Source organism: Anthonomus grandis, chromosome 12 (genome assembly GCF_022605725.1).
Source record: "Anthonomus grandis grandis chromosome 12, icAntGran1.3, whole genome shotgun sequence".
NCBI lineage: Eukaryota > Metazoa > Arthropoda > Insecta > Coleoptera > Curculionidae > Anthonomus > Anthonomus grandis.
In genome coordinates this window covers 15310461-15337773 of record NC_065557.1, presented here as the reverse complement: position 1 = coordinate 15337773, position 27313 = coordinate 15310461, and the positions used below count along the sequence as shown (strand labels likewise).

At 31.2% G+C, this 27313-nt stretch overlaps 1 protein-coding gene across 10 annotated transcripts in view; it reads right to left on the bottom strand.

Moving 5' to 3' along the window:
- Positions 1-27313, bottom strand: part of LOC126743361 (uncharacterized) — an 82270-nt gene that overhangs the window by 37063 nt on the left and 17894 nt on the right. For 9 of the 10 annotated variants that reach the window (XR_007662841.1, XM_050450407.1, XM_050450402.1 and 6 more), the window contains exons 10-20: positions 23393-23524; positions 21783-22044; positions 21555-21724; positions 21130-21449; positions 17611-17819; positions 16100-16186; positions 12432-12825; positions 6688-6928; positions 6419-6588; positions 6026-6361; positions 2487-2759 (exon numbers count right to left, since the gene is read on the bottom strand). Coding sequence is in view for 9 of the 10 variants with exons in the window: in XM_050450407.1 (XP_050306364.1) it covers positions 2487-2759; positions 6026-6361; positions 6419-6588; positions 6688-6928; positions 12432-12825; positions 16100-16186; positions 17611-17819; positions 21130-21449; positions 21555-21724; positions 21783-22044; positions 23393-23524 (2594 nt within the window). In the remaining variant the exon portion in view is untranslated. The remainder of the gene's footprint in view (positions 1-2486; positions 2760-6025; positions 6362-6418; positions 6589-6687; positions 6929-12431; positions 12826-16099; positions 16187-17610; positions 17820-21129; positions 21450-21554; positions 21725-21782; positions 22045-23392; positions 23525-27313) is intronic. The other variant, XM_050450409.1, reaches the window with a different exon arrangement.

Genomic DNA, 27313 nt, shown 5'->3' with positions numbered 1-27313 from the left:
GCAAAAGCCAGGACGACCTACAAAAGTCCTTGATGAAAATGCTAAATGTATATTTAGCATTAAATATAATGTTTAGCAACAATTAATATTTAGCACAAAACATATAATTCGAAGAAAAGTTCACTCTTTTTATTTTAAAAAGGAAATACCCACCCTAGACAAAATTTTAATGGAGCTTGGCCGAGATGACAGTATTCCGTTGATAAGTAGAAAACTTTTATGGAAAACTTTAAAAAATATGGATTTTGCCTGGGAAAAGCATAACCGCAAAGCACTTTTACTGGAGAGCGACGAAATTGTTTGTTGGAGACGACAATACTTAAGAAGTATCAAGCAGTACCGCAGGGAGCAAAAGAAAGTTTTTTATCTTGATGAGACGTGGATTAACGAAGGTTATATAGTCCAAAAAATGTGGCAAGACAAAAATATAACCAGTGCTCGCCAAGCTTTCATAGAAGGCCTGTCTACGGGTATTAAAGTACCTTCGGGAAAAGGAAAAAGACTTATAATCACACATATTGGAAGCGAAGAGGGATTTTTAAAAGAAGGTCTGCTAACCTTTGAGTCGACTCGCACAGGAGATTACCATGAAGACATGAACTCAGACGTTTTCGAGGACTATTTTGGTGAAATGATAAAATTTCTTCCGGCTAATTCGGTGGTGGTTATGAATAACGCAAGCTATCATTCACGGCGAATAGAGAAGACGCCAACTTCAAGTTGGAGAAAGCAAGAAATTATCGATTGGCTGACTGCAAAAGGTATTGCGTTTGAAGCAAATTTGATAAAAAAAGAACTGCTGGCAATAGCAAACTTACACAAAACTCGTTTCATGAAATACGCCGTGGAAGATATAGCCGAAAAATATAATATAACTGTACTGCGCTTACCGCCATATCATTGCGAACTAAATCCTATAGAACTGATATGGGCGCAGGTAAAAGGATTTGTAGCAAGACAAAACACGACTTTTAAAATGAAAGATGTTAAGCTACTGTTTGATCAAGCCATTACGGAAGCGACACCAGAGAATTGGCGAAAAGCAGTCCAGCATGTAATTAAGCAAGAGGACAAAATGTGGGATCTTGACAACCTCATCGATCAGACAGTCGATCCTTTAATTATAATGTCAAGAGGTGATGACAGTTCGTCAGATGACGAAGAAGACTACAATCTATTATAATTTAAAATTGTTATACACTGTTCAAAAAGTGCCAGATCCAAAAGTGACATTTTCAACTGTTTTACTCTACATATTATGTTCAATAAATTTGTGAAAAAAATATATTATTCCATTTAAACAAAAGTAACTTTCTAAAATAAAATAGCATTTAAGTACATTAATTATAAGGTAAAAAACAAGTCCCAGTTGCACGCCTTTGGCGAACCGTTTTCAATGTTTGTCAGTGGGTAACAATGGGCAAAACTCATAAATTGACCCAAAACCGGGTGGCACTACCTGCAATCAACGAAAAGAAAGAATTTTACATTGAAACTAATACCCAACTAAGGTAGTGGCATAAAATATTGGTGGATCACCAGGTACTACTTTTGCATACCTAATGAGGTTTTATTGCTCTACACACTTCTGAAATAGAGTATAGCATATACATAAATATAATTTTACATACTAAATCATACTGCTAACGTATAAAGAAAAATAATAAAAAAGAAAAACAATTATTTTTAGAAACACTATTACTAGGATTTGTAATTTGATAGAAATACAAAAAGAGGTATAATGCCGGAATTAAATGCTCAAGTTCTTTGCTGCACAGGTAAAGGGAAAGAGGCGTGCAGCAAACCCGGAATAAAAACACACAGATCATTGGTGCAATAAAACATGAGTTTTTAACTTGAATACTTTGATGAGACTAATTTACGCTTAAAAGAGGAAAGAACGAAATTTAAATTTATTAATATTCAAGTGTTTGGGAATATTATTGTAGTTTCATGGCGTTAAATGTAAATGACGTTTTAAATAGAGCAGTTTTAAATCTGGGTATAGTAAGTGAATCTTTGCTTCTTACATTTAAGTGATGAACTTTGTTTCTGGGAATAAATTTACTCTTGAGTTTTTTTTATAGAAGAGGTCTTAGAACTGCTGATGAAGATTCCATATGTTTGACATATTAAGCCAATTTGTTTCTGATATTTTGATGCGATATATATGGCCTCCTTTTTTAATGCCATTTATTAATACAACAAGAATTGTCATTTTCTGAATTCTTTGTACCGCAAACAAGGCATATATATAAAATCCAGTAAGCATAATGACTAAGAACAAGTGACTCACATAGTAGCTTTTTTAATTATTTTTTTTTTTTATATTTGGTCACACCTTTTTACTTGTTGTCACAGAGCGGCTCTGAAAATGGTCTAACACACCGAAAGCGCTTAGTTGATTTTAGTAAAAAATTATTGCACTGACATACAAACCGCTGTCATATTAAGCATTTTTAAATTTTAGTAAAAATGTGTATTACCTGATCATTCTGGAAATCCTTAAGACTTTTCAACCAAGATTTATCTGGTCTACTCGTTTCCAGGGCGGCGCCGAATTCGCTCTCATCCTCCACATCTCCTACCGGGTCGTAGAATTTCAATTTATCGGATAGCTCACAAATGCTCTCTAAAACTGGCCCGGAGAAAACCGTAAGGTTACGAATTATGCCGGATGCGAGAAGTTCGAGGTATTGTAGTGATCGCTGGAGTAGTCCAAAGTCAGCGAGACGAGTTGCAAGTATGTATTTGTAGAACTAAAAAAGTTATAAGACATGATATATTTCAGAGTGACTAATTTTAATTTATAGACTCCGATTTCTCCCAAAAAGTTGTTCAATTTGTCAAATCAGGATCAAATTTTGCAAGAGTACCCAGAGCCTATTCATTAAAATTTTATAAATAATTTAAGCTACGCAAGCACATGATTACTTTATTCCACCTCAAAAGTATGCCCCCTCATAGATATCTACTTTGCTATTAAGTTCAAGGTCAAGGTAATTTTTTACTGAGAACTAGTCAACTCAACAATCAAATTCAGATTAAATACTTCAAAATGTCCTAAAAACATAATGTTTCATGAAAGCCTATATACAAGGCGTTTCAAAAAAGTGCTACCAAAGTTAAATTTGTGTTCTCTTCCATAATCTAGGATATTAATTTATTTAGAACCCTGTCAATACAAATGTGCACATACCTAGGAAAGCAAAATCCTTTATGTGTCACTATACATATACACTAACGCTCAGAAGTATTTGCCCACCATGTATTCTTTATACCTACCTTTATACCTATATTGTATCTCTTTTGTGAATTGCATATATGCTTAAACAGCATACCTATCAACTATGATAGTTCATTGAAAAACACTGAGTATTTAAAAATAGTCTTGCAAATAACAAACAATGTAGTGAAAATATGCACTTCTTCTAAAAAACTAATCTGTTTACAGCTCATTTCCGATGAAATTTGAAACATTTAAAGGTGTTTAGTCTTCAAGAATTGATCTTGTGTAACATTGGTAAATAATTTCGCTTGCTTATTGACGATTGTCACCGTTTCTTTGCTGGTTTTTCAACATTCTTTAAAATGGCTAAAACAAAAAAATTATCGGTAGAAACAAAAGGTATTATCCATTGGACTTCATAAGGCTGGAAAGACTAACCGTCAAATTTCGACGGATTTGGGAATTCCAAAGCGGACTGTCGATTATAATGTTAGGAAATTCACCAGAGAAGGGACTATTAGCAACAAACCTCGATCGGGAAGGCCAAAGGCAACAAGTTCAAAGGAGGATTTAAAAAAGCGGTCAGTGTTTCGACAGTAAAACGACGACTTTATAATGCTGGTCTTAAAGGACGTTTAGCTCTATCAAAACCGCTACTGAAGGATGTTAATAAGAAGAAAAGACTTGAGTGGGCCCAATCACACAAAGAATGAACCATTGATTACTGGAAGAAAGTTCTCTGGAGTAACGAGTCGAAATTCGAGGTTTTTGGAACGAAGAGGCGAGTTTTTCTTCGCCGTTATGCCAATGAAAGGGTCGCTGAGAACTGTACGGTGGCCTCAGTTAAACACGGTAGTGGTTCGGTGATGGTGTGGGGTTGTTTTGAAGGATCTGCAGTGGGAGATCTAATTAGAATAGAGGGACTTCTTCGAATAGAGGGTTACAACAAAACAATTTTAAGTGACAATGTACTTCCTTCTGGTACTCGAATAATTGGGGAAAACTTCATCTTTTAACATGACAATGACCCCAAGCACACGTCGAGCAATATTTAGGTCAATTACAAAGGCAACATCTTCTGAAAGTTATGGTATGGCCCCCACAATCACCGGACCTCAATCCTATCGAATTACTGTGGGATGAACTGGATAGACAAGTGCGAAAATCATGCCGCACATCAAAAGAAGACTCGTGGAGGATCATCCAAGAAGAGTGGCACAAGAAACCTCAGGAAACTTTGGACAAATTAATTAGAAGACTACCGAAACTTTGTGAAGCTGTTATTAAAAATCGAGGCGGACATGAAGATGAATTCAAAATTTGATTTTCTTAAATTTAATTAATTAATTGAAAAATGTATTGTTTATATTCATTTTGTTATAAATAAACCGTTTCATAAGAATAACTGATGGGTTTATTATTTTTAGTTATAATTTTTAGTCATGTGGGCAAATACTTTTAAGCGGTGTATATGTGACCTGGTTTATGAAAAGGGTGTAAAAATCATTTTCCACTTTTTTTCCAATTTGGATAGTTTAAGACGCTCCTTGACATGGTGAAAACTAGAAAGCCATAATTTCGAGAAAAGGTACGTTACAGAAGGTAACTGGATCTTATGCCTCTGTAACTTGTCTATTCTCTCTTTGTCCAAATTTCTTCCGTTGGGAAAGCTTTAAATAAACACTTTATAATTCTTCATTACAAATTACTTCGATATGACTTAGTATTACTAAATCGAGTTCATTTTCTGAAAACTCTAAACAATGGTTTGTCGTATTGTCGATCTTTTTGGTGGCATAATTGTTTGGCATTTAAAATTACAACAATCTTTTGAGAGAAATTTGGTTCCCAGCACGTTCCTCTACATTGACAGCAGATCAATCCATTTTAATGAAACTTTGTCGAAACTTGCTTATCGTTTTCAGGAAAATATTGATTGTAGACGACACTAAACGCCTCAACAACATTCATTGTTTATTATTTTATGACTGCAAAAGACCGAGAGATATGAAATCTCGTTTAGTAATTCGAAAGTAACAACGTACGCAATTAACTAGGATAATATTTTGAGTAGAAACAACACGTGACGTTCTTTAATGTAGTTAGAGACCAGTCAATATAGAGAAAAAGACAACTAACGAGAAACTGACGAAAAGTATTGTTTACCTTTTCGAACTGTTTTCGCAAAAAATTCTTTTCGCATGTAAGCCTTCTTTTCGTAAACCAGGTCACCTATATTTTTCATGAAAAAGAGTTTTCTAGATACTATGTACAGGCCAGTAAATCTCAACTTGTATATTCGTATTAAAATATAATGAAAAAAATACTGTAATCATACGTACATTAATCGAATACGCCGTTAGACATTAAATTAAATTTACCAAATATTTAGAAATATGTTTAATTTAAAATTAGTATTCTTATTTATGTACTTTTCTAATAGAATATCCGTTATATCATATTATAGCGTAACCTCTGCTATGTAACATGGTAAAAAGAAATACAGAAACAAACAAAACTTTAAAAATATTGTACTGAAAACTTAAAATTTTGTCAGACAAGTACGGCCTAAATATGAAAGAAATTGCTTAAAAGAAATTACAATTTATTTAATTAAATAATTCTTGTTTAAATAATATAAGCCGTCAATGGAGAAAAATTTGGAAATACCCTATCTGTATATTGTTAACACGATAAAATCCAAATAAATGTGAAATATTTCGTTATTGACGCAAGCTACGCCCCTTTATAATTAATATTTAGCATTTTTACTATACTACTTAAAAGAAAACTTACTTGGAATTCCGATATATGAAACTCTGGCTCGTTCAAACCACAAGCAAATTCATAAATCTCCGTCATATGAACAGATTCGTTAGTAACAAACTGCGGGAACGTTTTTCTATGATCGGAACCCAAAAGAACCAATTTAGCAGTTGAATCCGTATGTTTGCCAAATCCAACATTAGCCATCAAATAACAAAACTGTGCTGCATACAGGTTTCCCCGATTAAGCAAAGTGTCGCCCATTTGTGTAATGGCTTTACGGTTTAAGTCCGGCCTTTGGGTGGAATTGGAGAGAATCATCGCTAAATGTGGGCTCCAATCGCCCCATTTTTCATCCGATACACACTGAAATTGTATAATTTGCTGTAATGTTACATTTTTATTTTAAAAAGGTTTCCTTACGGTCACAGCAGCGGGCATTTTACCCGATAACAACTGATATAAAGTTTGCAATGGATCATTCATAGTTAATCCGTTAGCGAAACGCATCATTACATTTGCGTGGGTCCTTTTGTCTAATTTACTTGCTAGGAATAAGGCATGACCCCAAAGACCATGTCTCATGGCCCAATCTACGATAAAAGACCAGTTATACGACCTGTTTTAACTTATTCCGTTGTAATATTATAGCAAAAAATATGAACCACTACTACAAAAAAATATCAACTTACCAAGTGCCTCTTGACATGAGCCATAAAGCAAATGCTCTCTAAACCTCTTTGTAACTTCCTCTTCTTTTAATATAGAAATCGTGCTGCCATGTTCCGAAACAGGCTGATTCGAAGATTCTGATACTTCGTTTTTCTCTTCGACAATGCTACTACTGGCTGATAAGGCAGATGCAGGTCTAGCTACAGGCTGGTTAGTGTTGTTTACTAATAAAAGTTCAGCTATATCTGTTCCAACTACCATCTAAAATATTGCAAATAGATATAAAAAGATAATGAATAGTTTTTCTGAGGTAAAGAAAGAACACAATAAAGAACAAACAATAAAGGCAGGACTTTATATAATCGACAATAGAGGGATGGATGCAAATACAGGATGCTTTTAAACATTAGGTCGAAATTAAAGCAATATATTTCTAGAATTAAACAACGTATTTTATAGATTAATTACTATATTTTATAGATACCGAAAATTCTAACTAGTTAGTATTCAACTTTTGGCTAAAAAATACGTAGAGCTACGTTTTTCGTAATAAATATATTTTTTAAATTGTTGATTTTGATAAATAATCTCTCTTTGATAAAGTTTATTGAATATTCGTGTAGTCAACCGTCGTATTTGTAGGTTTTTCACTGATTATATTTAGAAAAAATAATAAATTTCATAAAAATGAGAGCTAACAAAACTTTTAATAAAATGCAGTTTTACTGCAATACTTGGATCAATTTTCATCACACGTAACCAGTTATTTTAATTTTTCTTAAATTTTATGCGTTTTTCGCTTAAAAGAACCCTCAAGGCCTTCACTTTGAAACTCGGGACGAAATAATTTAATAAATAAGTAAATAAAATGTTCATAAACTATAGGATATCGAAAAAAAAATTAAACATTTAAAAAAAAGTTAAGTTAGTAAGTCTTTAGTGGTTGTATGTTATCACCGTTAATAAACTATTATTATTAATATAATAGAAAAAGTAAATTAATTTAGCAAGAAACCTTTTTAAGCCATAACTTTTTTATTACTTGATTTTTTTTATGAATTTTGGTACACGGCTTTGAAGTAACAAAAGGCATCTTTTGATCAGATTTTTTTTCTTATCAATGGTATCCATACGGCATTTTGAATTGAATATTCTTGAAGAAAAATGGTACGCCACTGCTTTTTATAAACACAAAAATTATTTCTTATGTTCTATTTCAGTATGGAGCAAATTTAATTTTTTGCCTTTTGTTCGTATCATGCAAGATTAAAAAAATAAAAACCATGCGTGCTCTACAGGGAAATTCGTCCCTTCAGAGAAAGATAAGACCAGCCCAAGATTTTACACTTAGTCTAACGTTAAACCAAGATGACACATTAGCATTTCCAAGTCCTTTGGTTTCTGATAACTGTTGGTGATCCTTACGTAATCCATCAGGATCTTTACGTTAACTTCTGGTTCATGTCAGTACCTCCAATGGACCTAATTTTTGTTTTTAGTTCTTGATTTTAGACAGCGAACTCTGAGTTTCCTAGATTGCTTCTCAGAATATTCCCATGAATGTGGGCTCCAGTTTGAATATCTTTCGAGAAGTTTGTATGTTTTACAAGGAAATTTTTCATTTCATTAAGAGAAGGACGAGATAAGCTAATACCTTTACACGTAGTCTACAGACGTGGAACCAAGAAGATTCGTTGGCATTTCCAACTTTTGATAACTCTTGGTAAGGTTCCAAAAGTCCATCAAGATTCTTGAACTTGGTGGCCCTGTGAAAAGTTAAAATCGATGGAATACATTCATTAGTCAGTCCTTTTTCGAGGGCGAACTCTGAGTTTCCTAGATTGCCTTTCAGCAGTTCATCCATTCCTACGAATATCAGCTGTAGTAAGAATTTCCTTTGAGAAGTTTTGAAGAAGAGAATGATGAGACGAACTCAAGCTCAGATCTAGTCCAAGACGTAAAACCAAGATGATTTATTGCCATTTACAAGTTCTTTGACCTCTGTATCTCTAGATGAGGCTCCAGAAATTCATCAGTCCATGTCAGTAGTTTTTTCTTAACTTCCTTTGACCTCTGGGCACTTTCAGTGAAATTCCAGTGATCCAACATGAGTCTTTTTTGTTTCACATTTTCGTTCTTAAGAGTACCCAACCAATAATTTTCTTTTTCTTACAATCGATTTAGGCCTTTAAATGAAGCTGAATATACTAACATCCAAAATATCTATGAATTCTTTAAAATTCAGCTGATTTCAAAAAAAATACCTACGAAATAATCATTCAGATATTCAACAGTTTTTGCTACTTGCAACTTCCAATGATTGATTTCATTAATCATTGGAAGTTGCAAATTTATCAACTTATGATTCCGTCTCAGGATCTTAAATACGACGTATCTTATCTCCAGTAATATTTTTCCTTAAGCAGTGCGGATCTTTTGCAAGAAAACTGTTCATTTCCATATAAACTGATATAGGACCTGCAGGAGATGGTTTTTATTTTTTTACTACAAAAATCGTACGAAAAAGAGGTAAATCATCTAATTTTGCTCTAAACTAAATGAGGATTTGAGAAATAACTTTTGTTTTTAGAAAAAGCAGTGGCGTGCCATTTTTAATCAAGAATATTCAATCAAAAATAACGTACTGACACCACTGATAAATTTTAAAAAATCTTTCAAATCCAAAAGTGCCTTTTGTTACCACCAAGGCGTGTACCAAATTTCATAAAAATATTTCAAGTAATAAATAAGTTATGACCAAAAAACATATTTTTCCTAAAATTTTAACACTGTATTTCGAAAAAGTCTTTTTCGATATATGTTTATAAAGAAAATTAAGGCTTATTCTGAACAAAGAATGCGCTGTTAACGTTTGGACACTGCAATTCGGGACACCCTGTATTCAGAAACCATCCTCTGTGCAATTCAATCACCTATTGCAATTTGTATGATGATTTAAATTGTTAATAAATTGAAGAATTTCCCATAAAAAATGGCACAGTTCCCTCTAAAATTAGTCTACTGCCTGTTTTTTGAAGTGGAAATTTATAATAAGGTTAGTAATAAATATTCTTTAATAATAAATTTGTCAGGCACTATTTAAAATATTGCTAAAATGCAAGAATACTACTCATACGTATATTAAGGATTTGTGATTCAAAACCAGTACTAAGTACAGTTATGTCAAAAATTTATGACAGCTAAAAATAGCTATACAGGGTGTAAATAAATAGATGCGAAAAAAATTCGCATCTGATTCTTGGGTAAATTTTAAGAAAAAAACTTTTTATGAACCTATATCCTAAAAGTCGTAACTTTTGAGATAGAGGGTGGTAAAGATTGAAGATATACCTGTTTTATAATACCTGTAAAACCCCTGTAGATATTTTAATAAAATTTGGTATGCTTTTAAAATTTGGTTTTCATTTTCTGAGGCTCACTAATTTTTTTATTTGTAAAAGTGACGTTCGTGTAAGGTTTAAACTAAATATTTTTGATGAAAAATATAGTACCGCCACTTTTTTTTTGATTTTTTATTTGGTTTTTAATTTTATTTATTTCTGAGCAAATTTGATCTCTTAACTTTCTTTTGTCCGAGGTTACGTATTCGATTAATAAAATAAAATCAATCTACCTAAATGTATTACGTGTTCATTATTAATGTTTAGGTGTAATTCTAATTTTTGTTTTAAACCAAATGAAAGAAAAAGAAATTAAATAATTATAAAAAATTTTGAAAATGACCATCCTCTGCCATTATGCAAGAGACGACGAATCCGATCAAAAATTTCGGAAGAATTTTGAATTACGGAACCTGAATTAATGATTCGATTTCTGAAGTCATCAATATCCAGTACCGGAATCCTGTACACCAAAGTAATGACCCCATGTGGTAAAATCTAGTGGATTCATATCTGGTGACCGAGGTGGCCAAAACTGAGGACCGCCTCGGCTTATCCAACGATGTGGGTATGTTTCGTCTAAATAACGACGTGCTAATAAACTAAAATGGGCAGGAGCCCCATCTTGCATAAACCACATTACTCTTCTAATATCTAGAGGTACCGCCTCAAGAAGTCCTGGAAGTATGTCTTGGAGAAAACGAGTGTATGTTTACCCATTCTGCATTTCATTCTTATTTTCATCTGTCCAAAAGTGGTTATTATGGTGGTTAATGATTGCCTCTCTGGGAAAATTAGCTTTATCGGTAAACAGAATCTGTCTGAAAAGCTGAGGGTTTTGCTCAATGACTTTTAACATCCAATGAGAAAATTCAAGAGGCCTAGGAAAATTTTGTGGTAATAGAGCCTGGACTCGTTGTACGTGATATGGATATAATAACTGATCCTTAAAAATAGTTAATACCGTCATATGATTGACATGTAGCGGCATACCAATTTTTCTAGTACTGGTGTCAGGTTGTTCATCAAATAAATTAAGTGCTTCTTCCAATTCCGGTGTTCTAATATCGCGTTGGCGACCACAATCATGCTTTCTTGGTTGAAAAGTTCTAGTATTCTCGTAGTCTTTGATGAAGGCGTGCAAATAATGTATGATGAGGTGCCATTCGTTTAGGGGATCATTTCAGCATACTTTCTAGATGCTTGCAATGAATTTCCGTTAGCAAGACCATAAACAAAATGCATATCGGTCATTTTTGCATTGGAATAATTAGCTATTTAAATGAAATGGATCAAAATTGCACAAAAAGTTTCTACTTTAAAAGTGGCAAGAACTGACAATCAACAGCAGACATTTAACAGGTTAATACAGATTAAAAAGTTAATACATTATTTGAAAGGTTAAGTAAAAAACAAAAAAGCTTAAGTAAACAGTAGTGTACTATATTTTTCATCAAAAATATTTACTTTAAACCTTGCACGAACGTCACTGATACAGATATCAAATATTACTAAAATATCTACCAAGAATCAGCCCCTGAATTTTTTCGCATTTATTTATTTACACTCTGTATACTACCATTAGTCCTGCTCTAAAAATTGCTTTTAAGTTTCTGTAGCGCACTTGTTTTTATTATTTTAAACCATTATTATAAAGGAGGTTATGTAATATAAAACAGTAATATAACTCAAAATCTAATAATAATATTGTTATTATATTAATATTTTTTTAAGGAACGTACTCTTAACTGCCATTTTATACGGCCCTTTATCGGGGTTCAAAATGTGTTGACCTTTTCAATACTTTTTTACATATGAATTTTTTTACGCATTAGCGTAAAGTAGCTTTACATTTTTTTATGTTTTCTTCGGTAGTCAAAAAAAAATTGTATCTTAGTCGTAAAATCCACTCTTTTTATAAATGTGAATTGTTGGATTCATGTTGCATATTCCTAAAAGATCATTTAAGATCTTGTACAATAAATAAATAATTTATCATGCCAAGCCATCGTTATTTTTTATATGATTTTAATAAAAATTGTGGATTTATTTCGAATGCAGAAAACAAAATTGTTAATTGCAAAGTCTTTCAATATTTCTAAAAGGGCGGTAATGAAAATTATACAAAAATATTAAAAGTCATGGTGATGTAAGAAAAACACCGAAGCCGAGAAGACCTCGTAAAATTAGACCTTAAAAAATATTTTTAAAAATATAAAAATTTGATTGCAGAAAAACTTATCAGGCAAATTAGAAACAAAATTTCAGGGCAACTAAAGAACTATTTAATATGTTATTAAATACCAACACTTTTCTACATTTTATAGAATATTTTTACCAAGAATGAAAACAATTGCACTTACCCCATTCTGACGAATAAGCAAAATAAGCAGCTCCCACATCAGAACGTAAGAGTCTACATCATAAATTTCCCTATTAAACGCTGCTCCTTTTATTTTTCCTTCGCAATACTCAATTATCTGTTTCTTATGAGTGATTCCTTTTACTAACGGTCCCGGAAACGAGCTTAACTCAATGAAATTCGGATCGTTTTCCAACATGGATTGCATTGTGCTAATTTCCACGGTAGCATTTTGCCCGTCCATGGGATAGTGGGGTAAAATTTTTACCAATTTACCAGAAGCAATAGTGGCGGCCATGTGGGCGGTGGCGAATTTGGCCGGAGTGAGCCTTGCAGCTTTTTGTTCTTCGTAAATTGAATTATCCGTCTGGTCTAGGTGTCTATTATATCCGATGCTAAAATATATGTACAAATATAGGATCATTGTAACTTAATACAGGGTGTTTTGTACTATTCCACTACTGACAAAGAGGGATTCTTATCCAATTTTAAGACGGAAACGAGGAACGGTTTTGCAGCTTTAGTTCTTGAATTATAATTTGTTAATATTTTAATGAGAAATTGTTTTTTACATATAAAATTATCATACAGTGGTTCTTCACAAAGTTTTAATGTTATATTTTATTATAAAAGATTAATATTTTAGGAAATTAAATATTGCTGGCGTTATTTCCATTAATTTTGTCTGTGTGGATAATTTTTTTCAGACCTAAGTTCTTAACTTAATACCTCATTTCTAACTTTTATAATGATCCTTTTAATTTTTTTCTAAAATAAGGTACCTATTCTACGGAAAGAATAAAACTAGAAGATATCAAAACATAATTATTGCTCTGTTTCTTTAGAAAAAAAAGAGAGAGATTTTTCTTTAGAGATTTTTTTTTTCATTTCTTAAAATTCTTTTTTTTTTGATTCCTTTAAATTCGTTTCTTTTTTTCTATTTTTTGATATATCTTTATATTCTAGTTTATTTCTCTATTTATTTTTTTAAATATAATATTTCTCTTATAATATTAACTAAATAATCTTTTACAGCTCGACTGCAAATATACTTTTAAATTTAATTAAGTATAAAAAACATTTTAAGTTCTTTCGATGGATATTTAAGTGAATGAAATTTTTTAGAACCCAAAAGTTGGAATTTCGGATTTTCGTCTTAAAATTAGTCGAGATTCGCTTTTCTTCAGAGAGATGATGAAACACCCTTCATACTTAATATACTAAAGGAAAAACTAAATTCAACATTTATTAAAAATGCTAAAAACTACGAAAAGTGATTCTGCTCGCTATGATCTCAACAGGTTAGTGAAATATGCAATTTCAAAAACAAAATGCTAATATTTTATTTTGGCTTAAAACCTTTCTTTTAAATTTATTAAAACTCCAACGTCTGTTTATTAAAATTTACTTTAAATATTTTTCACGTCGAACGATTTTTTGTGCAGAATGTTCTGCTTTAGAAATAAAGTTATAGATATTACGTGTTATCATATTTAAAATCCTTCTCCATAAAACACTTTTGAAAAAACTAGAGCATTCCTAGTGACCAAGCTAAATATTTTTTAGTCAGAAAATATACTTTTAGTTTATATTTTTAATACGGCCTAGCTGTGTATCAGATAAGAAATATCCTAGTAGGACTGAAACCTTTGGCGTTAATTAAATAAAAATTATTTTAGAGCTTCATCAAACATGTTCGTAAAATTATGAACAAACTCATTTACGGCAAATTTATGTTGTCTTTAAAGAGTCTTTCTACGTTTTCCTTAGTGCGTCTTTGAAGATTTACTGAACCTCAGCTATATTAAAAAATCTTTTAAGAAATCCTGACAATTGAAACGTAAGGGATCTTTGAGATAAGTTGCAATGATTATAGCAAGAAACACATGCAAATCAAAAGATCAATTAGCACCATAAGGTTTAAGGAATATATAGACCATGGCAAATAAAACAGGGTGGAAAAGTCTAGTGTAGCTGTACATACTGGTTATTCTATAGGAATTGAAAATTTTAATTAATTATATTTTCGCTATACTGTCACGCAATATGATCCATTAAAAGCAATTTTATTGTTTGAATTTAAAAATTAATTACATTTGCTGGTTTGCGCCAAAATAAAACATTTTTATTAAATTCGATAAAAAAGTTGTCATTCAAGAATAGAGAAGCAAAACCAGAAAATGTGAGCTTTATAAATCAGCTATTTTTTTTTAATAGTGTTTATCCCACATTTTCCCAACTTATGCTGTACAAAATTTTGATGATTCCACTCAACAACTTTTTCTATGAATTGTGGTCTAACTCTGCTTTTTGTACAATTTCATGGTAATCTTTTAACTTTTTGTCGATCACTGTAACTTAAAGTTTTAATGATTTTATAAAAACATCCATTAATAGTTTGTTGTACCTCTTAACATTTAAGACTGTTCGTGCTTGATTGCATTTTCCGCTTTATTGCATATATTTTAGGAATTTAAGAATTCTGTTTAGCTTTATAGTTTAGTTTTAATCTTCTGAGACTAATCATAAGGAATAAGTTGCTAGGTTTTTATCATAAGTGTTACATAAAGAATACCGGTGTGACATTGGAGCTTTTTAATTAAAATATCGTATGTGAAGACACTATTATGTCCTTTTTTAATATTCTTTAGTATTAAAGTCTACTGCTATTTTAAGTATACTAAACTTATTTAAAATCTACAGTTAATTGCTTTATGGTATTAGTTTGTCAAAATTATTGACTAAATGTTAACACATTACCGAACTTTTTTAATATATTTATGTGCAGAATGAATTAGGCTAAACAATTAAAATGTGTATAGATTATTCTACAACAGAGTTTTTTGTATTATTTTATTAAAGGAAGCGATGAATTTATGTGAAATTAATTTTTTGTGCTCTACATACAGTAGTGGAAAAAATTTATGTAAACTTTTAATAACGTTTCTATTATTTAATAATATAAGTCCGCAGCCTTTTAAAAATTGCTAACATGTAGGTACGCCTGCGGGTTCTAAAGTGTTTAATCTTTGTACTACAATAGAAATATTCCGTTAAATATTTATTTATAATGCTAATATGTTGTTATTTTTCATCCGATTACAAACAAATATCGATTTTCTTTGAATGTGAGAACAAATTTCTAGACAGATTAGAAATTAGAGGATAAATAATGAAATTTGAAAATTCCCTATTTAAAAAGCTGAATCCCACATATATAAATTTTTTTAAATAAATATATATTCTATCTGTAACTCGTATTATAATTACGTGTACGCCACAATAAGTTGCATAAAAAAATTTACTCATCGTCCTAAACAGTTTACATACTTTTTTCGTCTGCTGTACGTTTATTGCAAAGAAAATACGTGAAAATAAATATGGGTTAGTACAAAATGAAAAAATTAATAAAAATTGTACTGCTAGTAAAACGGTCTACAGACCGACAGCCAAAAGTCCTTTCCAAAATATATTCTCTAAATAAAACCAAAACAAATTTAGATACAAATTTAAAAAAAAAGCTTAATAAAAAACCCACACCGCATCATACTTGCCCACCACCAACTATAAACGATTTTATAATAAAAAATATGCTACAATTCACAATTATATTACATTAACCAATAATTATAATTTTGCTAATAATAATTTTGCTCGGGGGCTGCTCACCTAGAAGTATCGAGGCCGTAATGGCCAGATACGGAATTAGATTGTCCATAGTAGTTTGACTGGCTATAAAAGCTTTGTCTCGTATACCTAAATAATGATTGACACAAATAAGCTTAAATCGGATGCAAATGAATATTGCGTGAAAAAAGAAGACAAATATTTCAAATTAAAGCGTGTGCTGTCGTGTGTTTGATAAGATTTGTATGTGTGTGTGTGTGGGGCTTGTTGGAGAATTTGTTATCTGTCCAAATATTTAGATCGTTAATCCATTAAAATTTTCAAATAATTATGTTTATTATAGTTTATTTAAAAAAATGCGCTACATACAGGGTCTTAAATAACATATGCCACTTTTATTGCGAAACCAACAAGGCTTCTGAATTACAGAGTGATTTGAAAAAAAGGCAGAGTTTATTTCAAATAACATTTCATAATCTAGAAACAATTTTGAAATGGTAAAGTTGTAAAATATTTTCTGCTCTACTATATGTCAGCTTTAAATTAACGTATGAAGTTTGGTATTTTGGCAACAACGGCCTTTTCGATTTTTTATTGTATATTTTAAAAGCAGTTTTATTCCCTTTAAAGTGCTGTATCGCATTTATATTTCCCGGCGTTTCAACAAAGGAACAACCATCATTAATAATTTACTTTTTTTACAAATATCTGAAAAATAATTAGGATTACTGTTGTAAACCTATCTTTTATATATATTATAAATTCTAATTCTCTTAATAATTCAAAATAAATTATTTAAAAAAAAACAATTTTTTTGTACATGCACTCTTATATTTATATGAAGAGTATTAAATATAACCAAACTTAAATTGTATTTATTTCACAGAATGGCATAGAATTTACTTTGATACACCCTATGTTTATAAAAGCCGTAATGGACTTTTCAGTTGAAATAGCGACGGAAAATTTAAGAAACTAATTTAAATTTTTATTTTTAAAGAATTTTTTGTTTTGCTTAGAAAGCCTGCACAGTATTAACAATTATAAATATGTAAAAGCTCGTAATAGGCCGTCACCGTCCGTTGCGCAAAGGGTTATAATAAAGTAGGAATAAAGGTAATAAAGGAATGCTACTCATTGATTTCGTACATGTACATATCTTAAAATTATATGTACATACTCTATTTTAAAATTTTTCTAATGTTACTTAAGACACCCTGTATAGAGGTAGATATTAAAAATAGCCAAGAGGGAACTCACTGATAAAAAGGTATACAGGCTTAGTAATTTCTGGCAGTTTCTAAAGATTTGTAAAAGATTCCAGCAAAATATTTCATAAAATTATGTTTTAAATTGTTGCAATGTTTATGCACTACATACAATAAAATTTCAAGTGATTTTTTTTATTTATTATATTATTTTTGTTATTAATCGAATAAATCTATGAGAATCTTTTTAATAATTAACGTTATTTGAACAGATAACAAATTCGGTGAAAAAAACAGAAAAAAAAACACAGAAAAAAGTCCAACCACAAAAGCATAAAAAGTTACCTATCCTTCGCTAACTCGTCGTTAGCAGAGCTTCTACCAGAGTGCACTGAAGCTCGATCTTCCCCAGCAAAAGAGGCGTTACTAGCAGTGGTAGCTTGCTGGTAGTATTTCCGGTACCATTCCGCGTAAGCCTGAGGGTTCGTTCTTCGTAGATTTTCGTAATATTGATATTGTTGGTAGTAAGGGTTGTAGGGATCATAGGCAAAGCTCTAAAGAAAAAGTTTTGTTAAATAAAAATCAAATCAAACTTGTTTAAAGGGACGTAGCATATATGCAGAGAGTGAAACAGAGTTAAACTTCTAAATCTCTGCAGTACTGTCAGGTAACTGCAGTTCTATCTGTGGCTACTACAGGAATTCGGACGAATATTTTCGATATTGCAGAACTTAATTGCACAAGCAATTGAAGTGGACGGAAAGGAATTTTAAAGTTGTTTTTTGCTTAATAACTATACTCCTAGTGCTGGATATTATTTTAAGTCAACATTTTTCGAAAGATCTTATCCGCATTGGTTAAAATGATGATGCCACGTGAAAGGGGTGTTTTGATGCGGTTTAATTAAACCGCTATTGCTCGATCGCTACTGGACAGAAATCCCTAGTGCCTCTACATGAAATTTGGTATTCAGTGACGGCATTTTATCGTTTCATTGGGTGTTCGGTTAATTTTGTATGATATTGGGCATTTTATGAATGAAATCAGACTGTTTTCCCCTTACCGATGTTCCGCGGCTACAGATAGAATTGCCAGTTAGTATATAATAATAAGGTAGTCAACAACTAGTGTATTTTGCACTATTTAAACCTTTTTTGTATATACTTGTATTATTTTTTACCCAGGCCCTGTTAATCTCTTCATCTATAATCTTAAAGTTATACTTCATAAATATTTTATAGTTATCTTTATACTATACATGGTGCCGTCTATTAAGTCGGTTATTAATGGCTTCAAAATTAATGAAATATTTTTTTTTATTTTGATAAATATAATTGTCTTACAACATAGTGCATAATAAACCAGATTAAACAATTTAAAATTCCATTGTCTAAGTTATTTTGGTAACGTTTCTCTACAATTGTGGCAAATTTTCTACCCTATGGATATTTTTTTTTTGCCTTATAAATGCACGGCAGCTTTTAGTCTGGTGAGCGTGGTGGTGGGCAGATCATCCCTCCCTTTTTATACTTACTGATTTCATCTTTGGACGCCACTTAATTTAATTAAAGTTTATTCAAATTTTATAATTAAAGATGTTGTTTATAATTAAGTAAATCAAGAAACTTAATTATGTTTTTTTTTTTAAAGCAATAGTCTGGACTGGTATCAACTTCAAGTGAAACGGTTTATTTTAATTTTTTAACAAAATTTATTTTATACCCTAGATGTCAACTGAAACATTGCATTCCGTGCGGTCAATAAAATACTTACAACTATTTACAAATGGTGGTGTGATAGTGATAAAAAAAAATGGATAAAAAAGATACTGAAAATAGTGATAGTAACACTCAAATATCACAAAGAGAGCGTGTAGCTCTATGGGTTTATATTAAATTAAAATGGGAATATGACATTAATTATATGACGTTAAACCTGGGGAAAATTCATGAATTCTCTGCGCAGGAAAAAAGGATTTAATAGACAGTACGCACAGGGCTACTTATAAATCAAAATATGTGTACCAACAAAATAAATACCACAATCAATCAAAATAGAATAAATAAATCATTAAACCAAGTTCATATAAGTATGATGAAATTTTACCAACTCCGCCACGCAGCTTAAACACTTGCACTGCTCAGCGTTACTGCGTAGGAATGCTAGGGAAGCATTATCCAGCGATTGACAGGCCTGAAGGCATGGCCTTAGGTGGATGAGGATGAAGGTCAGCAGTCTGGAAGCAGCAAGAGTTGAAGGCAGGGCTCGGCGTTGAAAATGGCGTCAAGCAGTATGGCAGCAATCAGCAAAGATTGAAGGCAGGGCTCGGCGTTGACAATGGCGTCAAGCAGTATGGCAGCAATCACGTGGTTGGGGCAGGCAAAAGTAGACAAAATGACATAAGGACTAAGGACTAAGCAATAAGTAAGAAGGACCCCCCAAAAATATCAATCAAAGATATTTTGTGGCGTAGAATTATCAACCTTTGTTAAAGTTGATTGGGCAGCAACGCAGGACGAAGGAATCTCTAAATAAAGGAAGGAATACCTGATTTAAAGACACTTACAAAGGAACCACGTGCTACTTACGTGATGTCATGGGAAAACTCAAAAATCACAAAATCAGATAAACCACGCCCGTCAGCAAAAGGAAAACTACATCGGTAGATGCAGTGCGAAAAATAAGTAAGTTTAAAATATTAACACATCCCGAAATGGAAAACTTTACTTGATTCGCCCTTTTTTCTAGGCAAAATTAGAACGACTTGTCAGATCTTCGGTCGCACGCCAAAAGGAAAGATGGATGGGCATCAAGGTTCACCTTGGTGCTTGGTGACCTCCCACCACCGAACCATTGCCGTTGTTGCCAACGTACCTTTTACCAGGAAAAGGAATAGAGCTGCTAGGAAATCTACATAAATAATTATGTACGACTGAAGAACATAAACCAGGACCTATCAAAATCCTTCAATAATGATATGATTCTCAATCAATAATGATAATGATTTTAATTCATTTTGAATATTGAAAATAATCAGCAGCTTTTCCGCTCCAGCACAATATGGCAACTATGAACCTTAACCCGAAGATCGATATGCGCTGATTGTTTAAAGCAAGGTCAAGTTAGACTGGATTTTGTTTATGCATTTTTTGATAATAAAATACTTAAATACAAACGTAAACTGTGTTGTTAATAATAAAATATGTAATACAATATAAAAAACAGGTTTAATGATGTCGAAATAAGTTAAAAGTACTTCAAGAGTCCATTTAATTATTTAAAAGTCCCTTGAGCTTTTAGGCAACACACAGTACATACTTTGTTTAAATTACGGATACCTCCGAAAGCGATGTTGCCGAGATTAACATAAATAAATTAGAATAATTAATAAACAATATTCTTTCCAAATTAAAGTAAACTAAATAAAAGAAAGTATGTAGTATTTTTTTAAGATGATGCTAAGGGAACAAAAAAATGCTACACAATTAGGATATTTTTTTTAAACCTTAATTTTTCCATTTCGTTTAAAACTTACTTTATGATTTGATTAGAACTAAGGATGAAAAAAAATAACTTCTTGCTAAAAAAATAGCTTTTTGCTTTCTAACTAAATCGGAAGTTTACTCGTTGAGTTGCGGGGATTGTAATGCGGTTTAGGTAAGCCAATCTGAGCGTCAAATCCACATTAGGGTATTTTTTTTTTAAACCCACTTAATTTTCAATAATTTTGATTTTGCCTTCAGATTCGCCTTAAATAAATTAACTGTTCTACATCAACTCAATTTAACGAAAGAATAATTTCACACACTGTTCATATAAATAATATTTTCATATTTCAATTATTTTTTTAAAGAGTAATCTCACCTGATAAGGATTGTATTGGTCCCGCCTCTCCCTATTCCTATACCTTGTCCTATCCTTATCGCCCTCCCACTCTCCTTTTCTTCTTTCCCGATGTTCAATGTCATGCCTTTCATGCCTTCTCTCCCTGTAAGATTCATTGTGCATCGATTCCGAGCGACTGGATGGTCGACTGGGTCGATTTTCACTTCCATAGTCATCGCCGTATCGACTATAATGGTAGTCACCGCGTCTGGAGTCCCTTTCTCTGTAATCCCTTGGGTCTCGACTCTTTCTGCGCTTGTCCTTGTCTTTTCTAAGGCTGTTGTAATTACGTTCGTAATCTGGAGCGGATGCATGAAAACAAGAAATATTATCAATAAATTAAACACTCAGAATTCGAAAAATGTTGCTATGTTCTTAAAGTTAAAAAAAAAATAGTAATTTACCTCGGCTTCTATCATCATGTCTTCGATCTTTGTCTCTTTCTTTATCACTATAGTAATCGGTGTCTTCTTCATAGCGCCTCTCTCTATAATTTTTGCCCCTTCCTACGTCTCTTTCCCGCTTTTCCCTATAGGGGTCTGGTGAATATCTTTCGCTGTTTCTGTCCCTATACCTACAAATAACAATCCCTTAGGTATCTATAAAAAATGCCCCATTTATTCAAGTCTTACCTGTCCCTTTCAGATTCTCTCTCCTTATATCTGTCCCTTTCTTTATCTCTCGATTTAGATTTTTCCGGTCTTTTATCTCTGAGACTTCTAGAAGATTTTTTCCTATCACTGTCACTATCGGTGCTCTCTTGTCTACTCGAACGTCTTGGTGATTGTTCTGGTAAACTCGTATTAGAAGTGTGACTATCAGTCAGATTTTCGCCTACTGTTAAATTGCGCACTGCGTTAGTTATATTAGATATAGATTGTTCAGTCGTTCGACCTGAAATCCATATTATATTCGTTAATATAATATTTATAAAAAAACTAATCTTATTGTAATGTAATGAACTTAATTTGTAAAGTAATTAAATAAATTTGAGTAGTATTACGGCAATTAAAAAAAAAGTGGTACCTTTAATGAAATAATGCATTGCATTCGAATAAAAATTATAATCCCGATTGTAATATATTTTAATCCCTGAACTTGACTAAAAACCTCGATATAGCCAATAAACCCAATTTGGACTTATATCGAACTTTGAATCTTATATCTAAAACTTTATAAATAAATAAAATAAATACTGTTTTTATTAAGAATAATAACAGATTATTAAATCTTAAAGGGCGAATTCCAGCTTGTTTAGTCACTACACCGATACTCTTAAATTAACCCTTAAATTATACACGAATTAATTAATACTATATTTTAAAATGTGCAATATAAAATTGTAATCTTAATCCAACCGGAGAAAAACTAACTATACATTTTGGTGAAACAACAACACATTCTTTATATTTTTTTAGAATATTGAGAATCAGAAATATGAAAATAATTATAAAATTTATTGTATAATGACATAGCTATAAACGAACCACTTCTCTGAAACAATGCAGTTGTATGTTGTGGCATAATTAACTTGTTCTAACTCTCAAAGAGCGATGATGGGTCTCATCCCTAAATAATAATTTAGATCTTAAATATAAAATATAAAGGCATGTTTGTATCTAAAATTTTATAAATAAATATCAAAAAAAGACACTTAAACAAATTCTTGACATTCAGCCAATTCAACTGTTGTATCTTTGATGAAATTTAGTGAAATTTCTTGAGCCCATAAATAAATCGACAACAGTTATTTTGCATACTTCAAAGCCTAATTTTTTCAACCTGTCTAAGACATGGGTAAAAGAGAGTTTAAAAAGTAAGCCAATTGTGATAAAACATATGTTTCACATAATTTTTTATGCACTTTAAACTTCAAAATATGTTTGTTTGCGTATAAAACTATATAAACTCATAAGACTATTTCACACATTCTTATTTAACCTTAAAACACAAATTACATAATTTTCTGCCAGTCTATCACACAAAAACTGTGATAGTAATAAAAGGTTTTACTTTAAAGCTTTCTTTAAAAAAAAGTTTCTTTAAAGCTGTAATATGAGTACGCTTTAAAGCAATATGGCTTATTAAGTTGTTTTAAAAATAAATCAAAATAGACGAACACTTGATTAATGCACAGCTTCTTAAGTGCGTGCCAATATTTTGTTCTTTATCAATGTTTTAATTTTTATATTTTCAGTATTGCTACGTAATCTTATTAGGGACGGTACCCTACGCAACTTACCTTCTATTGCCTTTCTATCTCTTCTATTATCCGGTTGTTCAATTTTATCTTTAGATTTCGATCTTTTGCTATTTTGAGTGGGTTCAAGGGATGTCACTGGAATACTTTGTGTTGGATCTGTTTGGTCCGAACCTAAAAAATATTTAATATTTGAATCAACAATTATTAAATTGTATCTTTTTTTTTTTAAATTAACAAAACTATATAAATAATATGCAAAAAAATACTAAACTACGTTAATACCGCTTGTCTAGACAAGTCTAAATTTAAAAAAAATCTAATTGAATGAATTGTACCATAAAAAATTTACCAATATAGAATCCAAACTATAAACCAGAATTATAATATTAATACCAAGAAAGATATAACTTAAAGAAATAATGATTAGCATTATATAAAGATATTAATAAACTAGTCAATATTGGTCTTAAATTTTTAAAAAATTAAATAAAGAGAAAAGGAAATGAAGCAACTGTTATGATTGATGAGAGAATATATACAGGATTCTTGAAAAGTGAATTGTTTTCTGGTTACAGGGTGTTTTATAGTCGTTATCTTTCGAAATTTTCATCGTATACTTCTGTTATTGTTACTAACTGATTTTAAAACATTTAATGCTAAAACGTATACAGGGTCGATTAAAATTAGTAGTCAGCAAAGATAAAAATGCCATAACTTTTTTTTTTTGGTTGCCTGATAATTAATTGGATAGTAATATGTATACATTTTTACATAAAAAAGGTGCTCTTGTCTTATTTCGATAGCAGCGCCCGTTTTTAAAATAAACAGACATAAATGTTTTGCAACCTACGCTCATAAAGTATTTTTGATCGTGTTTAATAAAATTTAAATGTATGTTACAAAACATCAGGTGTAAACATGATATAAGATTAGAGAAAAAAAAAAGAGAAAAAAAAATGAAAACTCCAAGTCTCAGTCTAATACAGCATCATCAGACCTTATAGCTAGATGACCTGCTAAGTACAAGATTTGAGTACTTAGCAGGTCATCTAGCTATAAGGTCTGATGATGCTGTATTAGCGAAACATGTCACCACTTGATTAATTAAAAAGACATTTTGAGACTGAGACTTGGAGTTTTCATTTTTTTCTCTAGTTACGTAGGTCTCTTTGAGATAATGGACGAGTTCTTTCAAAATGATATAAGAATATTACAAATACTTAATTTTAAGATAAATTTAAAAACTGTTTCCTTGTTTAAAATTTTTTTTCAAAATTTTTCATGTGTAAATAATTAAGAAAAATTAAAACAATGAACTTATTAGCTAAGAAAAAAAATGAAAATACCAAACAAAACAAACAAACAAAAAATTTCTTGAAACCAGAGGCTTCTAACGAAATAAGATAAGAGTACCTTTTTTATGTGAAAATGTTAGTAGAAAAAAAGTTATGACATTTTTATCTTTGCTGACCACTAATTTTAAACGACCCTGTATACATTTTAGCATAAAATGTATAGTCATAAAATCAGTTAACAACAATAGCAGTAGTGCGATTCGAAAATATTAACAAAAAACCATCTTCAGTAGGAATTATAAAACACCCTGTAATATGAAAACGATTCACTTTTCAAGATTCCTGTATATGAAATTTTTGTCTTATTCTTAGACAAAGATGGGGCGAGTAAAATATTGTGATGTAATTTCGGAACACCATGTATAGTGTATACACAGCACAACAGTGACCATTAAAGTCAACCTAAGAGGGGTCTAAATTTATGGAAATTTTCATAAATATAAATTTTTACCTTCCTATCGAATATTTTATAACTTTCTATATTTTTAGTTTCAGAAGAAAATAAATTAAAAACTTTTGGCCCTAGATAACCTGCAAAATAAAGGTCTATTACCAGATTGTCATGTAAGTTACTTCTAGTATCCTAATAATACATAATTTGTATTTTTAAGAGATTTTTTTTTTTTTTTTGAGAATGACACCACATCTACACGATCGGCGAGTAAAGTAACTTTTATGATAATATCAAAATTTATTCATCAAAAATATAATTGGCATTAGGAAATATTAAATACCTACCGATTTAAAAGGTCATACTGCAATAACAGGCTTAATATACTTGTTGTGTAACTTAAGTTTAACAAAATGAATGCATAGTATACTTTATTAGCGCTACAAAAGTAAGGCAACTTTTATTAAATCAAAATTTTATTTAGTTTAACAACAAAACAACACAATTTTAACTTAACAGTTAAATAACGCAATAGTTAATAGGATGTTATTTTTTTATTACTTTTTGGCAAAGATGTAGCGTCTGCATTTTGAACAATAACAATCAGCATATTGGCCCAAACTTCATTGATTTCATTAATTAAAGTCTGATAGGAAATGTCGTGGTAAGGATTTACATATTTTTGAAGTATGGCTTTGTATACCAATAGATCCATAGTTCCGTCCATTAAGTTTCGTCGCTGAATATTACTTTTGTCCAAACTTGAACTGGCCAATTTAAGTGACGGTATGCAAACTCAAGTCTCGACCGGTTATTTCTTTTGGAAACCAGCGGATTCTTAGCTGGACGTCTGCTGTAAAGCTTTACTAATCTCCGTTGAATAGTCTTCGCACTACTAATTCAGGGATTTCAGCAATTATTCTTAGTCCTGTCTCTTCTTACATTGAATTCTCGAGAAAAGAATATTCTCGCCGAGAGTTTTTAAACTGTCAGGTAATTGTTTTGTTCTTTTACCCTTTCACCCAGTATATTTTTCTTATCCTAAAAATTATTATTCCTTAAGCCCAAACACCTGTGTTGTCGTTCATGAATTGCTTTTTCGCTTTATTCGGTATGGAAATCCAGAATTTTAACGACCGCGAACCTCTAAAGTATTTACAGTAATTTTTTTTTTTTTGTTGTATTTAGACATGGAAATTAAAGTAGTTATACCGCGTGCAAATATTTAGAAAATTAACATGCCATGTATGGCAATGAAGCAAAATTTGCTACAAAATCTAAAAAAATGGTTAGCTCACAGTTTAAAATTATTAGACCAAGCCATGACTCAGCATGGAAAAAATAATTCCTCAATTTCTCATCAGAACACTAAACCAGGATAAGCTAAGTATAGAAATCGACCTTAATCTGAGGTAGAGGACTATTTTTTTTCAGATTAGATCACCACATCCATTATGTGCTGTTAAGAAGTGGTCTATTTTTTAATGTTGTTTAATCAAAGAAATTTTATGTTTTTTATATACTTAATTGTCCCCTTCTCCATCTTATCGTTTGAATGCGTTTATATATAAATTGGAAATTAGGCACACATCATTAGCAACCTAAATACTACTTTTTGGTCCCTAGCTCATTTTGCAAAACTTCAAAAAAAATGGCGGCGGGACGCCTGTTCAGGCATAATTTATTTGTAGGTTTGTTGTTCGTAGAGTTTGTACATTTTGTCAATGTCAAAAGAAAACTGTTTGACTTTCAAATTATTTCTAAGCGCATTTAAAGGGTTGATTCTCAAAAAACTCTCCATTCTCAAAAATATTCGCCGATTTTTCATTCTGGATAATTTTCCATTACTAGTCCTGATAACCACGGATCTCTTTGGCAAATCGTCTTTATTCTTCTATCAATCCAAAATGTAGTTTTTTCAGACCTCCCTGATTTTGTCATTCTGTATTCATTCTAAACTTACTGTATTTGAATAAAAACAAATAGTGCGTCTACCACTGTGTGCTTAACTCCAAGCAAATTGGATTTACCCTTTGGCATACTTAGTACTGTAAAAAATAAGAAAAAGCTTTATTTTTAACTCTTAAAAATATGTTTTTATTCTTAACTAAAATAGATCCCTATTTTGGAAAAAAAAAATAAAAAAGTTGCTTTACTTTTGCCGCGTTAATAAAGTGTATCGTTTACAATAATTATGACATACTAATTTGTTAT